At 41.6% G+C, this 16,820-nt stretch overlaps 1 protein-coding gene across 1 annotated transcript in view; it reads right to left on the bottom strand.

Moving 5' to 3' along the window:
• Nucleotides 1-14: 14 nt before the first annotated feature.
• LOC137436393 (uncharacterized) overlaps nt 15-16,820 on the bottom strand; it is a 79,572-nt gene continuing 62,766 nt past the window's right edge. The window contains exons 8-11 of the mRNA XM_068130139.2: nt 13,248-13,343; nt 11,009-11,098; nt 3,306-3,406; nt 15-2,535 (exon numbers count right to left, since the gene is read on the bottom strand). Of these exons, the coding sequence (XP_067986240.1) occupies nt 2,418-2,535; nt 3,306-3,406; nt 11,009-11,098; nt 13,248-13,343 (405 nt within the window). The 3' untranslated portion in view covers nt 15-2,417. The remainder of the gene's footprint in view (nt 2,536-3,305; nt 3,407-11,008; nt 11,099-13,247; nt 13,344-16,820) is intronic.

The raw sequence follows: 16,820 nt of genomic DNA, 5'->3' as shown, positions 1-16,820 counted from the left end.
GCTTCTCAAAGACATTTTTAATCATTAAGCTTTATTCATACATCAGTTTACTGGTTAAAAATGCATAGGCCATCGAAATCTACTTCAAATACAAAATGCAAGTATACTTATGTTCACGTCAACATAAGCTGTGAACCCCAATCTGCAATGGATAAAAATCAGGCAAGTCGACCATTCACAAAGCAATGCACAGACAAATGCATTCACAGCAACTCAATACCGAGTTAAAACCAAGTGGTTCATTTTCTGCCACATTAAAAAAAAAAAACAAAGAAACACCATGAGCATTAAAGACAAACAACCACAACCACCACGCAACTGCGATCTCAAGAGGAAATAAAACAAAAAGAATCCTTCCATTTCCCAACGCATCGACCCACCTGGGCGGACGACGTGTGCACCTCCCCGGAACCGAACCGAAAGACGACAAACCAAAGGTCCGATCCTCTCTCTACCGATCTCATGCATCATCACAAGCTTCCACTTCCAGAGCACAGGCTTTAAAATCTATGCTTCTGTACGATTAATGCAAAACGGGTGAGAGTTAGAATAATACAAAAAGGGTGAGGTCGTGGAAATTTCTTTGAAAACTAAAATTTGACCATCAAACAAAAAGAACAAATTGCGCAAATCACAGCACGAGTCAAGTACGTCCCGGGCACAGAGTAAAACTCTTAACGGGATTATAAAAATAATAATAATAATAATTATAACGTTGGCATGTCATGGTACAACGTAAAGTAACATGCTAACCAAAGGTAAAACAAAAAGGCAAAGCATTTTCGGAATAAAAACAACAGTGCAAAGATCTGATAATAGCATGAGCAACTAAATGAGCTCCACTAAAGGACACAATGGTGTACAATACAGTACGTTACCCTGTGTAATAACTTATATAGGGCATAGCCGATTCAAAACACCCACAATTACAGTCAAAGCGCTCGACAGTAGGTTATTGCCAAAAATACTGGAACCGTGTGCTCTGTAGATACAAAACGGGGGAGCGGGGTTTTCATCGTGCAAGAGACGGACGAGGCAGACTGCGACACGACAAAGTCCGACACAACACTCGCTTATGGCTGAACCTGAAAAAACTGCAGTCATGTGTAAGGCAAACACACGGATAGAACTAACAGGACATCATCATCCCCCTCGGGTGCAAGCCTAGCGTGGTATTTAAGAGACCCGGGCTGTCGGTGGCTGGACATGCCCGACCGAATGCAAAACCGCTACGTAGAAGTTGAAGGAACGCTCCGACAACCTCAAAATTGCACTTTGCAACACCCATGCTTTAAGAGTAACTTGGTGGAGGAAAGAAGAGAAACAAAAGCTACAAAAGGAAAACCAAAATATTAAAGCACAGAGTTTAAATCAAGTCGAAACTTGTGCAGGAGGTAGCCGGTACATTTAAGTTAAGTCAGAAGCTTTATATGGTGTGGAATGGCTTTATTTTGTAGGTAGCGTAACTGTGGCTCGGCAAACACAACTTACAACCTGATTATATACGTGCTTTCTACCTATTGGTCCACGGCTGGTTACAGACATCTACACACTGGTTAACGGTATTCGCATGCACAGCACCGCCACTCGACCTAAGGAGTCTCGAATAGTCCTTCACCACAAAGCGAGCTCGCATAACCCCCCAACACCCACCGCAACCTGCTCCATCAGCCCACGAGCCTCTCTGTTCACCCAATGCGCACTGAGCCGCCGACCATTTTCTCGCCCCCTACCCCCACCCGCCCTCCACTTCAGCTGGCGTGGGTTCAGATTTGGTCCCTATGTTTGAAAAAAAGGAACTCGTTTTCCCACAAAGATTACCGACCGATGTCGTACGCCAGTGACTTTGCAATAAGAATGAGCGCAGAGGAACTGGATGTCACAACAGCTGGTAGAACGTCACGCCAACGAAGCCCTCCACAAAAACCCCAAACCTCCTACCTCTTTACAAGGTATCAGCCTCGCTGAGAAAAAAAATAAGTTACTTAAAAATCAAAAAAATCAAACAAGCTTTGGCAGCATAACCGGAAAAAGACCTCACAGATGCCAAAGGGGCAACCTTCAAACCAACCCCACAAGGGTGTTCTTTTGTTACATGGACAGTGTCCACTTTGCCTACTCTTCGTCCCTGCAACTTCCTCTGGCCCTTTCAACCATTACCACAACAACCAACAAAACTCAACCACGGACCTTCAACAGCTCCGAGAAGCAGAGGTCAAACGAGGAGCAGAGATCAATTTATGCGTGGAAACTTCAAGATGCTCGATGAGACTTTGGTAAAGCCGGATCAGGGCTCGGATGCTCACCAATAAGAATAACTGCACCTTGCTGCACCTCTCAAACACATCCTCTGCTCCTCCACAACAGGGCCAAACAATAACGCAAGCCACAAGCATCGCCTGAAGGCGCGTACACGCTCAGGCGTGCAGCGGCAGCTGGGCATCGATCTCAACGCGGCATATGGGACACTTCTTGTTGGTTGTTAACCACTGGTCGACACATCCTTGGTGGAAAAGATGCATGCAGGGTAGACGTCTGTGCCAAGAGGGAAGAAGAACGTGATTGAAAACCGTTAATTGCAGCAATGCGTTGTACACCATGGAGATGTGCATTTTCATTAATTATTATATACCAAAGCAAGAGATTTCATCAATTGTTTCTTGAAAGTTGCAACAATGGTTTTAATCAACTGGTCGAGTTTTACAAAGTATCTGCTGTCAAATTTCAAGTAATATGGCAAGCCATTCAACTGGGTATGCACACACACCTTAAGCTATCCAACCTGGGTTCAAATCTCAGCCAAGATATAAATTGTCAACCTGATGTTTCATAGGCTGTGTGTGTGTGTGTGTGTGTGTGTGTGTGTGTGTGTGTGTGTGTGTGTGTGTGTGTGTGTCGTCCCTCTTATGGACGTTAAACTGGGCGTTCGATCTGCCACCATTAGTTGGTGGACGTTAAAGATCCACGGTGTCCTTCACGAGGAGGTAGACGAGATATCACCGGCACCCTGAACAAATTACAAGTTCCTGCCTCAACTACTCAGTAAAACGTCTGGCCTGGCCAGCCGGTTCGTGAAAGACTTAGGCCAAAATGCAGAGCTGTGGTTCAATAAAAACTTGTCGTTTTCCACCAATAAACATACATGTTGATATGATGACGAACAACGGTGACGTGTGAGAGTAAAAGGTTATTCTCAAGTTGCACGTATACTACCCGATAGATACAAAACCTTCACCTATCGAACAAGATCTACTGATGGAGATAAATAATGTCAGTATGACGTCAGAGTAGTCAATCACACCGACCTGACATCATCCCCCTCATCCAATGCCGAGAGGCAGATTGTACAATGCTCGCTGTCCTCCCTCTCGGCACCGCCTTCCCCGTCATCACCGTGTGGCCGCACCTGCACAGAAACCAACATGCAGGGTCACAGACGGAGCAACAGAGGGCGATGGTTTCTTTGTCAATTTCCTTGAACATAGAGATGGGAGAAGCAATGAGCCTGTCTGATTATAGAAATTCATTTTGTTATCAACTGTGCCAACAACTGAAAACCTACGATTGCAATGTGATGCGAGGATCCAGTTTGGAATGATACACTTCTCCATTAACGTCATATCGAGTCTCCACAAAAGTTCAGAGTGCACCAGGACTAGTTTCCATGACGATGCTCAAGCCAGGAACAAATCGGATTATTTTTCATGTTTACAACATGGCGTGCTCAAACATTTAAACTCCTTAAGAATTTACTGCCAATCCCATAATCAACATGCCAAACCATTGTACTCACAGATACAGCTTTTGCAGAAGGGGGGGAGAGGGAGAGAGAAGAGATGGGGAGCAGAAAAGATGATGGGATGGGGGGTGGGGAAAGAGGGAGAAACGATGATGGGGGAAGAAGAGAGATGATAATGGGGGGGGGGGAGGGAGAACAGATGATGGGATAGGGGGTCAGAGGGAGAAAAGATTATCGGATGGGGGAGTGAGAAGGGATGATGGTATGGTGGGGAGAAGGGGGGAAAGAGATAACGGGATGGGGATATGTGGGGCGGCTTTTGTTCTTTATCAAATATGACAATCCAATTTAAACCCACAGCTTTTATAGATGCTGAAAATGTGCCTCATATGAACCCATATCAACAAGAAATATATAATTGCATCCTCCGTGTCCAAACAACAAAACCGTTTACATTCAATGGCGCTGTAAACAGATGGCCATGCAAGTACAAATTGTAAAAAAAACAACGAGCCAACATTATATGGTTCGAAGAGTGTGAAGAAATCTGTCTCCAGCCATAGATAGCATTAATAATAATCATAATAATCATAATAATAAATATCCTGAGATGCCAACAACCACCGACACGTGCAAACAAAGAATCCAAAGCTTTTGCTCTTACACATAATTAGAGGTTTGATTTTCCATGATCATGGTAAACAGGTGGAATTCACGGAACCTGTCACTCGAAATGGGGAAAACCGGAATGTAGTAATTTACTGAAAAAGGTCAACATTATGTCAAATTATAAAGAAAATGTTCACTATTGTGTGATTTTGTTTGCGATTCTCCACAGACCTGATTCCCACAGCGTACTAACGTAAAGTATTTTTAAAAACCAGAATAGAACAGGCCCAAATTTCATGTACAAAGGATACCGTCTGGACCCAGAATACGAGCACAGCCACTTCTCTGGTCATGTGACTCACAGATGATTCGGACGAGTGTCGCTGTGAATGTCGATCTCGATTGTTGCGCAAAATAAGTCAATGTGAAAGCTGACCGTCCCACTTAGTTGAAAATATTCCCTGAAAATAAAATGTTGATCATCACGTGCATGTGTGTGGAACTCTGGAGAAACTTTTTTTATGGTGAAAAATCGTCGAACATCCCCATCCCTACCCTGCTTCCCGAAGCTCTGCCAGGGAAAGCCTGGTTGCATCCTCTACCCCATGCATTCGGCACACACAAGGTCAGCCTCTTCTTCTGCTTCCATCCAGCATACCATCAAGCAACCCACCATGGTCGAGTTCCCCGAACTTTCGTTTTCTGCACACATGATGCGTTAGGCCGGCAGCCAGTGAAAGAAGCCCACCATGCACCACCTCCCCCCCCTCAGGACAATTTTTCATGGGTACCAAATTGGTCACTACAATAAACTCAATGAACAAAAAAAAAATGTTCCCAGAAAGATAACTCATTTACACGATACTCGTGATGATCTACTGATGGAGATAAATACCCCGTTTAGCGCTCAGGATACGTTCCGAAGCATGGAGCGCTAAGCGGAACGGGGTCATTATAAACCATTACGTATATGAAAATGCGTTCCTGATCATTTTATTTTCAACCTGAGATATATAATATCCAGTAATTCATGGGTATAATAAACACAAACCAATACTGTACAGTAATGACCCTTTATTGAATACTATACATGTAATGTATCATGAATACACGGCGGAAGTTTGAGGTTGCTATGCGCGGGGATCCAGTTGATGGCATCTGTCGCTCTTTCCCCCTTCCTCGTGTTGTTCCGATGTGATGCTGCAGACAAGCCTCCTTGATGTCACGTGACGCGTAATATGGGTTTTACCGACAAACTACATTGCCATTTATTTCGCCTACGAATCGGTGATTTACCTGTATGCGCTTAAACAAACAATTTATTGATAGCTACCTGCAACACCTGAATATCGCTCGATGGCCCGAGCCTGCCTGACCGTACAATTGGAATTTCGTTAAACCGTTAATCTCCCAAACCGACGGTGAAAAGGACCTTTACATGACGAGCCTTGTTATTGTTCGCAGTGAATGAATGACGGTGCTGGGCGGACGTGACTCGATCACGTGGCTGGTCCCGCACCTGTATACGTATACGTACCGACCATTAATTCGCAATACGGTGAATGCGGACTTACAACACAGGTTAACCCTGGGCGCCATTATTGCCGGCCTTGCGCAATGTTCCACCACCATCGAAACTTCCTCGTTGAAGTTGCAGGCCATTTTACACACATGATTGGTTAAAAAGAATAGAAATAACAACATAGGGGCAATACCCTTGACGCTCACCTGGTAGAATTAGCAGTATACTGAACTGACTAAAGGTATTTTAAACCAATTTCAATGGTTGCTCGAAGACAGGGCAGCATGTAGAATCATACTAACATAATCATAAGACTTTGAACAAACAAAGTGTGCGTGTGCATGGGACTTCTCCGTGTTTTTCTGCGCAAACGCTGTGGATATCGCCGTAGTTGTGGGATGGAGGTCGGGGAGACGGTCAATGTCGCAGCCTCCATGGCTTCTTCGGTCTGATTAAACTTTTTCTTTTTTTCTTGCTACACTTCAAGGTGCCTTTGTTATGCACCACTCTGGGTCTACACTACCACAATTGATTGTTCTGATCTACTTCATTATTTTGATATTTTAAATTGCAATACTTTATATTGCCTTTCATATCTTCCTTTTGGCCTTTTTGTGTTGAAATAACTTTATATTGGTTTATGCATTTTATAACTTGCATCTTGCTGCATCTTATATTATTATTGTAACTTATTATTGTAATTAAAATGCAGTATTTGTAAATTGACTGTAATTCAGCCTATGGCTGCAAAAGTCTTTTTGGAATAAACCGATTATTATAGTATTATTATTATTATTATACAGCAGTATTATTTTTGTAATAATAATAATAGGGTTAATACTAATAATATAGTAAATATAATCGTAACACTGCAATCCCTTTGTCGTTATTGCAAAGTTTCTCGATTGAAGCGGTGTATGGCTGGTTCATTGTTGACTCCAAACATAGAATAAACCAGTGTCTCAATGCAAAAAGAATTTAATACCTACATTATTTGCTAACTGGTATCCCCACCCAGGTCATACTATCCTCTTCAACTAAAGTATCAAACAAGCCCGGCTACGCCGATGTTCGACTTTCGGTCTTGTTTTAAAGTGAATGTCATGATGATATATAATTCTATATAATCTTATAATCATCAAGACCATCATCATTATGCACATACATTGCTGGGCACGTATCTTCCATATATTCTCCATGTAAACTTGAATTAAAAAAAAAAAAAAATCTATTCACGTCAACAGTTACAGTTTCATAATTAAATACATAGCGCTAGTCGTATGGAGACAGGAGACGAAGCGAGGACATGAGCTGAGACGATTCCTTTTCATCCTGGACTAAGAAAAGTAAATAAAGATGCATAGGTTTACACTGGTTCACTCACTTCAAAGCCTCCCTGTGCCAATATATCTTTCTCTACCCATAACAGCATTCCTCGGCTGCGGTGAGACAAGGCAGATCAGACAAAACACACTATCTCAAGGCTTCTCCACCCTCCCATCCCTACACTCCCTGGTGTACCGCTTCTCAGTGGAAATATATTTAAGGAACTTTTTACAAAGGAACGGGTAGAGATATATCCTGGCTAACTTCCTTGCCCTGCAATTGTTTATCGATTTTGAGTATCCTTTTATCTTTGCTCGTATTGAAGTCAATCTATATCTCTCTGGTAATAAATGCTTAATATTAAACCGCAAAAGTTGACGACATTAAATTCTACTACCACAGAGGTTGGCAAAATGAGTACCAGCTTACTGGAAACAGGGGGCACTGCATCAGCGGCACAGTCGTGCTCAAAGCAATGATGCAACCAGCAGCTACAGGCTGCATACAAAATAATAAAAATCAGACATATCAGGTGCCCGACATCCCCATTTCTCAGCATAATCCACATCAATTCATGAGCTGTTATCATTTTCATTGCCTCCTCCCCAACTACCTTAACATGTTGACATGTTGACCATGAGTACACTCGTAGTGCTGGGTGTACGAGATTCTGTCACGAGGAGTATTCTCGTAGAAAAGACTACGCTATTATATTGTAAACAGAATATGCTGCCGTGATAGATAACGCAACAAACGAGATCTACTGGCAGTTTGGTGAACATAAGTCGATGTAATAATCATTATCATCACTATCATTCTCATGATAAGTTTCACCACTTTATCTGCATTCATACATGTAATTTTGAAGGGTAATGGCAAGTACCAAAAAAATAATAATAATAATAAAATAATTAAAAACGTGTTACTCAGCACACGATCTACCTTCAGCAATAATATAATACCAAAGTCGATTCAGTGGTAAAAACAGTCCCACCAGATAGCTCGTACCTAGCATACGGATTTGAAAATTTTGTCCCACTGCCTGCTACGAATTCTCATTACGTGGGGTTTCCCCAGCAATGGCTAAGAAATCAACTTAAATTTGCTCATAGAAGGGTAAAAATTTAAAATAAGGTATATGCACATGCATTGGCTTGACAAATGGGAGTGGTGTATACTATAAGAGTTGGCAGTCAACATGTTAAAGAGGTCTTTTGGAATTTCATCGGCAGCTCTTTCAAGGCACTATGTACCTGACATTCTACCACTATTGGTTCTTGCTCATATTCTCTCTCTTCAAAGGTCGACATCATGTTGCTATCTCGTTTGTAGTTTCGCTTTAGTCCTTCCATCTCTCTTTCACCTGTTTCCTCCATCAGATATTTTCCTGTTCTACTATGAAGGACCCCAATCCGAGACGGAAACCTTCATGTGAGATCTCTCTGATTTTTTTTTTTTAACGATCTCTTCTTTTTCCCGCCCTGTTGTCACTTTCTATCTCCATGCCTCTTTGAAAATGTATCTTTGCCTTTCCTTGCTCGTCGTTGGAAGTCGGCATTTTGTCGCTTATTGTCCTCTCTTGAGACTTTGGTTTTCATCTCTTCTTCTGGTCTGCAGTATTTATTGCCTCTTCTGACAGCCATTTCACCTTCTTTTTTCTGCTTGCTATTAGGGTGGTTTTTGGCCTCGTCTTTTACAAAGTCTTTAACCTCGACACAATTCATTGGCATTCTGTCAACCAAGTCCAGCTCTGCAAAACGGTTTTTACCCTTATAATCGTAATTCTTCTATTTACGTTGGGGTTGCGTTCCTGGAAAACACGCTGTTAGGTGAAACAATGCAAATCAAAGCAAATTTTTCCATTGTCTTGATAAAAAATTAAATACATTCCTGGGGACATCGTTTGGTCAAAATGTGCAGAAAATATAATATAAGAGGCTGCAACGATATAGAACATTGAAACCAAGCATGCCTTTCTGAAAAGGTTTCCATAGTTGAACCCTCACCATAGTCTTCCTTTAAATTCTCAAATACTGGTGGTGGTGTCCGTATGCAGACTGTGGCTTCTGGTTTGCATTATTGCTAGAAGCACGGCTGTGCCGCTGATGTAGCAGCTTACTGGCCCCTGTACCAGTAAGCTGCTACTCATTTTGCTGACTTCAGAAGGATGACAGGCTGGGGTCAACTCATCTGGTGTTATTTTACCTTCACGACAGGGGCTCGGACTGAGGACTCTAACATCTCAAGCCAGCCACCATAACCGTAAAGCCAACACCAGGCTTCCTGAAATACTGAGTTTCCTTTTTTCCTGCACAATCATCATCAAAAGCACGTTATGCACATTCTGTTGACCTTGATCCAAACACTTAATAATCGCTCCATATTATCCATCACTCATCTCTGCCTTTTGTTATTCCAGCACAACTTAACAGGGTCACACTGTGAGCACATTCTCTTACTTCAGCTACCCTAAGTAGTTTGCACACCCGTTGTTTAAATTAATTTTTTTCATTTTTTATGCCTCCATTGACGAAGTCGCCGGAAGCATTATGCTTTCAGGTTGTCCGTCCGGCTGTCCGTCCGGCTGTCCATCCGTCCATCCGTGATAGGTTTTCGTTACTGCGATAACTTGAGAACGGCTGAAGTGATCCAATTCAAATTTGGTCCAGGTATGTATAATGTAAAGATTAACTGATTAGAATTTGGGGCCAAGAGGTCAAAGGTCAAAGTCTGCAATTGGTCTACAACTTGCCGACGGTCTACAATGGCTGAAGTGATCCAATTCAAACTTGGTCCAGGTATGTATAATGATGTAAAGATTAACCGATTAGAATTTAGGGCCAAGGTCAAAGGTCAAAGTCTGCAATTGGTATACAACTTGAGAACGGCTAAAGTGATCTAATTCAAACTTGGTACTGGTATGTGTAATAATGTACAGATTAAATGATTAGATTTTGATATCCCAAGGGCAAAGGTCAGAGGTCAGAGGTCATGTCAGGTAAAAATGTGATAACTTGAGAACAGCTGAATGGATTTAAATCAAACTTGGTACACGTACTGCAATCATGTAATATTGTGGGCGGAGGCATATCGCTCGACATCGTGACGTCGAAGAGTGTCGTTCTAGTTCTATTTTCAAAAACAACGTTGTAATGAATGAATGCATTTTCAATTGAATTATGTTCCCTAATTCATCGGCAACGTTCTAGCGCTAACATAAATAGAAGATTTCCTGTATTGTTTAGATACGCTTTCAAGGTCATATTTGGTCGGGATTTTGGGTTTTTTTCACTTTTTCTCAAATTGACCCGCACTTTTGCGACAAGGGTTTGCATGAAATAATAATACTTTTAAAAAAAAACTTCAATGAGAAAATCCACAACTATGATCTTTTCTATCCCATTAACCCACCCCAAACCCATCTCTCTGGGTTTCCATGTTACCAGGTCTCCCTCTCCTCCCCCAATCCTTCATCAATTATATTTGTTTATTTTTTTTTGGTCCATTCCATTTCCCCTCCATCACTTGTGATTGAGTTTCACACTGTATTCATCTTGTTCACCCCCTTGTTTCCTCGCAATCTTCCCCATGGCTCTTTATCCCTCAAACTTTCCCTCTATCTTTGTCCATCCACTCCTCGTCTCCATTTTTCTAAAATTATATTATGGCCTGCTTCGTTCTGTGTTCTCGCTCCTCCAGGAGCCTAGACTTTGCATACAAAAAATAGCCATTTACAGTACTTTATTTACAGTACAGTACAGTTTCACAACTTATCCTTTGCCACTTTCACTTGCACTTCATGCGATAAATACCTTTTTGTATTTGTGCGGAAATGTAAGTCTCTCTATAGTGTTCTGGGAAGCCCCCTGTGTTAAATGTCTCTCTTCAAGCTGTGAAATGTCCTGCAAGGAACAGAGAGAAAAATAAAGAATTAAAAACACAAAAGCTGTGCCTTGTTACCAGTTTGGAAAACAAAATGTACGTGCTAGTGATACAAAAACAGCAGCTCGTAGGTAGGAGCAAACCAAGCGGAACGTCAGGGAGTTGATCGATAATACAACCTCAGATAAAATTTAAAAAATAACATACTCCCATTATGGATTGGAGACGATACAATGTATAACGTATGGGGGCTCGGGAGGGAAAGGGGGAAGCAGCTCCGAGTATATAAGCTAGGTATTTTATAGGTATACTTATATACTAGTACTAGTATGTAAGCTACCCCTTTGAATATTAATAATCAGATTGTTGTACTTGCTTCTCATTAAAATTTTGTAGTGCCTCCGCCCCCGAAGGTAGCCGGAGGCATTATGTTTTTGGGTTGCCCGTCTGTCCGTCCGTCCGTCCGTCCGTCTGTCCGTCCCTCCATACCAACTAAGCCTTGTTGTTCTCAGCAACCACGTCTGACTGAGATGAACCTTTCAGGGTAGGAGCGACACCTATGTAGAATTTTTTTTAATGATAATTGTGACATCATGGGTCACATGGTATGGCAGCCATCTTGGATTAAAAGCAAATAATTTAAAAAAAAATTCTCGGAAACCTCTGAAATGGAAAAATGGAAAAATTTGAAACTTGCCACATTGTCAAGTACTCCCAATGGGAAACAAAAGCATGATAATGATGACATCATCTGTGAAGTGGTATACCAGCCATAAATGCTTTAATGAAATGCCTTATCCTAAAAATCTGAAATTGCATGCACATGATCTATGACCCATTTGTATTGAAATATTAAATTTAAGACATCATCGGTCACAGGGTTTGGCAGCCATATTGGATTTAACCTAAGACCTTTAAAAAAAAAACCTTAAAACCATGTTCTCCCAATCCTCCGAGGCAATCGACTTGAAACTTTACGTGTGTTATCGACGAGGCATGGCGATTAAAAGTTGATCACAGAAACGTCATTGGTCACATGGTGTGGCAGCCATATTGGATTGAAGGAAAATATTAAATAATTATATCTCAGAAACCACTTACCCTATTGAAGCGAAACTTTACAAATGTCATCTAACGGCATTGCTGCAAGTAGTTTGAAAATGATGACATTGTAGGTCACCTTCTTGGATAGAAAAACAAACCTTATCTGATCAATACAAAACTTCACAAACGTGATCCCCTGCCCATACATATTAGTCTGTGCGCTGAGTAGGGTTTACATGCACCCCCCTCCCCCCCCACAACTTAACTTCCCGGGTATGTCTATGTACCCCCCACCCTAGGGGTTAGGAAAAACCATGTTAACAGAAAAAAAAACTCATTCCCTCATAGTTTGACCTCTGGTGACCTCATTTGCATATAACACATATCATTGTAAAGAGTGTCCCAGGACAAACATTTTGAGGGGTCATATGCAACCATAGGATGACGAGGTAAAAAGTTATGGCCATTTGAATTTCGCCTACCCCTAATTTTCGGAAATCACTGACACAGGGGGGGTAACATCAAAATATGCGTGGGAGGTACCTTGGGAATGAGTTTTTTTTCTGTTAACATGTTTTTCCTAACCCCTAGGGTGGGGGGTACATTGACATACCCGGGAAGTTAAGTTGTGGGGGGGGGGTGCATGTAAACCCTACTCAGCCCACGGACTATATGCAAAGTGTACATTTTTGATGTCATATGTCATATGGCCTGGTAGCCATTAGCTTGAAAGCCGATATATATATATATATTTAAACATAAAAAAAAAAATTTCCTCCCAAACCGCTTCACCGATCGATGTCAAACCATGTCTGGTAAAAATGTGATATTTGAGAACTGAAGGGATTTAAATCAAACTTGTTTATTTTTAAACCCAAAGATAAGGGCATCTACTCGTTTTCAGGGACACGGAATACACGGAGGCATATTGGTGACGCAGTCGCATTGCTCAATTGTTTTTATTACACTCACAAGGAGCAAATACTAATTTCCACTGTTATTTCTTCCTCCCTCCTGCATTCATTCATTTTAGTTATCTGATAATAACACAAAGAAAGAGTGACCAAAGCACTTTGAATAAATGAATTAATTAATTAACAAATAACCCACATATTTAAAGCTTACCTCAAAGGCAGGCCGACGTACAGTCAGCATGAAGCTCCGTGTGCCCACAAAGTGTACGTGGGGATATCCTCCCATTTCAGGAACTAGAGTGACACGCTGTCGAGAAACAAAGGAATCAGAAAGAGAGAGAGAAGAACATATGAAGCATGAAAAAGCCAGAATGAAAACACACACTTGGAATAAAGAAGGCTACAACATGTATGGTTGTGATGGGAAAGAGAATAGAGGAGATGGTGAAGCATATTGTGTAAAAAGGGAAAAATATATACTTGTATTGAGAGTAAGGGTTGATATTAGGGAAGGAATTAACGTTGACTGTTGAGGATTCTATGTGGATTGAGATTAGAGATTGCAATAGTAAGATACTCATTGGTGTCTTTGTAGACCTCCTGGAGTGAAGGAAGGAGTACATAAAGAATTCAGAAGGGCATGTGGTAAGGGAAGTGTTGATTACAGGGGATTTTCACTGGCGAATCCAGGGGGAGGTGCAGGGGGTGCACACCCCCCCCCCTTCGGATTTTCGATAATAAGTTATAAGCTATGAATATCCTGGAACGGCCCTCGTGTCCAGATTATTTTGAATAAGAACGTTCCGCTGAACTGTTGGACCAATGAAGAACGCAAGAACTGCAGAAACTTCCAATAACGCCCAAAATGCCATTTCTGACGATCAATTTTTTTTTAAATGTCTGGGGGAACACCCCCAGACCCCTCTTCACCCGTTCACCCTCCCCCTTTTCCACGCTATGGCTTGGTGCATCCCCTCCATCTTGAAATCACTGGATCTGCCCTTGATTCGAACTTGCCAGGGACACATTGGGTCCATAAACAGGAAAAGGGCAGAGCAGATGAGGATTTCCTTGTCCAGGATAGCTTTTTAACCTAATTTGTAGATAGGCCCACGAGGGTGAGTGCAGTGCTCGACTTCCTTTTAAGTAACAATCCCAATATAGTGGAGGAGGTGGAGGCAGGAGAGCATTTAGGATCAAGTGACCACAACATCGTGTGTGCAAGGATTTTGTTAAGAGTTACAGTTCAGGATAGTAGAGTTAAAGGCTATTAGATTTCAGGAAGAGGAAAATGATTCAAAACTTTGAGGGTATAATGATTGATGACAGAAGTGCAACAGATTGGAAGAAGCTAGCAGGAAATCTGTCAGCATAGAACTGCCAGGTTGCTGTTCAATGCTGCTTAACTTTTCTGGCGTTTTATGAATCAGATCTAGACAGTTCATGGTTAATATTGATTGTGGGTGGAGCAACTCGGGAATAATTGGTTGGGTGGAGCATGAATCTTTCTTCCACAAGATATAGAGAGTCTGAGCTGTCATGTGGTCGACAGCATTGGTTCTTAACCTTTTTCTCACCACGGACCAGCAAAGGTCACAACAAATGACCGTGGACCGCCAATTGGGAACCACATAATTAATGAAATTTACTGTCTATACTTCAGCATGCCAAACAACTCTGTTAATCTTTTCCAGCAATATTGTGGTTCTTTATAAGTACTGAAACAACAACAACAAAAACAACAACACGATCGCTTCAAAGAAATAATCTGTTCGAGGCCTGATGGCCAAAAGCCTGAGGCCCATACATGTTATGACCTTCTCAAGGCCCATAATGGCTATCAGCTGCAACCTTTCGATATGTACTGCATTTGATAATCCTTGCTTTACACTGAAGGAAAAGCTGAAATGGAAGGCATATCGATTGTGAAAACTGCATACCGCTTCCGCAGATGGCTTGGTCCGACCTGGCCAGAAACATGAGGCCAACTGCACAGCCAATGTGCAGCCCTTCGATGGTCCGCTCACTGATTTACGAATACGAACATACATATAAACATACAAACATACATACATACATACATACATACATACATACATACATACATACATACATACATACACCGTCCAAACATCCATTCAAAAACCACAGTTCGGCGACATAGATAACTTTTTTATTTGCCAAACATGTGTACACACAACTTTACACAAGTTCAGACATAGTCATCAACATATATAATTGAACAGACAAGTACAGTGCATTCAGAAAGTATTCAGACCCCTTCATTTTTTTCACATTTTGTTTTGTTGCAGCCTTATGCTGAAATCGTTTAAATTCATTTTTTCCCTCATCAATCTGCACTCAATACCCCATAATGACAAAGAGAAAACAGGATTTTAGAAAGTTTTGCAAATTTATTAAAAAGAAAAAACTGAAATATCACATTGACATAAGTATTCATACCCTTTGCTATGACACTTGAAATTTACCTCAGGTGCCTCCCATTTCTCTTGATCATCTTTGAGATTTTTCTACCCCTGATTGGAGTCCACCTGTGGTAAATTCAATTGATTGGACATGATTTGGAAAGGCGCACACCTGTCTATATAAGGTCTCACAGCTGACAATGCATATCAGAGCAAAAACCAAGCCATGAGGTCGAAGGAACTGCCTGCAGAGCTCAGCGACAGGATTGTGTCGAGGCACAGATCTGGGGAAGCCTACAAAAAATCTCTGCTGCATTGAAGGTTCCCAAGAGCACAGCGGCCTCCATAATTCTTAGATGGAAGAAGTTTGGAACAACCAGGACTCTTCCTCGAGCTGGCCACCCGGCCAAACTGAGCAATCGGGGGAGAAGGGCCTTGGTAAGAAAGGTGACCAAGAACCCGATGGTCACTCTGGCTGAGCTCCAGAGATCCTGTGTGGAGATGGGAGAAACTTCCAGAAGGACAACCATCACTGCAACACTCCACCGATCTGGGCTTTATGGCACAGTGGCCGGACGGAAGCCAAACAGTTCAATCTTGGTTTCATCAGACCACAGAATCTTGTTTCTCACAGTCTGAGAGTCCTTGAGGTGGTTTTTTGCAAACTCCAAGCAGGCTTTCATGTGTCTTTCACTGAGGAGAGGCTTTCACTTATTTCAGATACAATCGTAAGTGCCTGCAGAAACTCACAGTTACCGACCTGGTTTCGCCCTGTTGGGGTTTCATCAGGGCAACGCAGCGAGTCCTGCATATGAATGAATGAATCTGAAAACCTTTCGGTTATATACCAGTCATTATGCGACTCCATACTATCAGTGGTGAACCACCATTAAGGTATCCCATTCTTAATGGGAGCGATAAGCACCACCTTGGTGGATTTTGACTTCCGATTCAGCACTGATTTAACAAGAGTACAGGTCTTCTTTATTGGACCTTTGTGGCACAGCCATGTCCTTTCCTCATAGACGCTAATATTTTAATTGCCGAAACAAAAAGTGTGAGAAACTTGATATTTACCAGAAATGTCAGTAACTAATGAGAAGACATACATACAATGTTGCGATGATGCAAGTTACAAGTTAGTTACACATTTATTTAACAAGTTACAAAGGGTGATGGATGAGAAGTTTTGAGATGAACATCACATAATCTATAAAATATTTTGCTCAATCTACTGTTTTAGGGAGTTTTCAAATTAAAAAAATCTCCAATAGAAAAAAAGAAAAAGAAAATTCTTAACCAACTTGCCATAATACTATATTGCTGCTTTGAAACAAATTCTGTTTGGCTGATGAATC

This window comes from Myxine glutinosa, chromosome 11, assembly GCF_964187855.1.
Source record: "Myxine glutinosa chromosome 11, kmMyxGlut1.1, whole genome shotgun sequence".
Taxonomy (NCBI): Eukaryota; Metazoa; Chordata; class Myxini; order Myxiniformes; family Myxinidae; genus Myxine; species Myxine glutinosa.
Note: the sequence above shows the minus strand (reverse complement) of the source record. Positions and strands in the feature narration are given on the sequence as shown.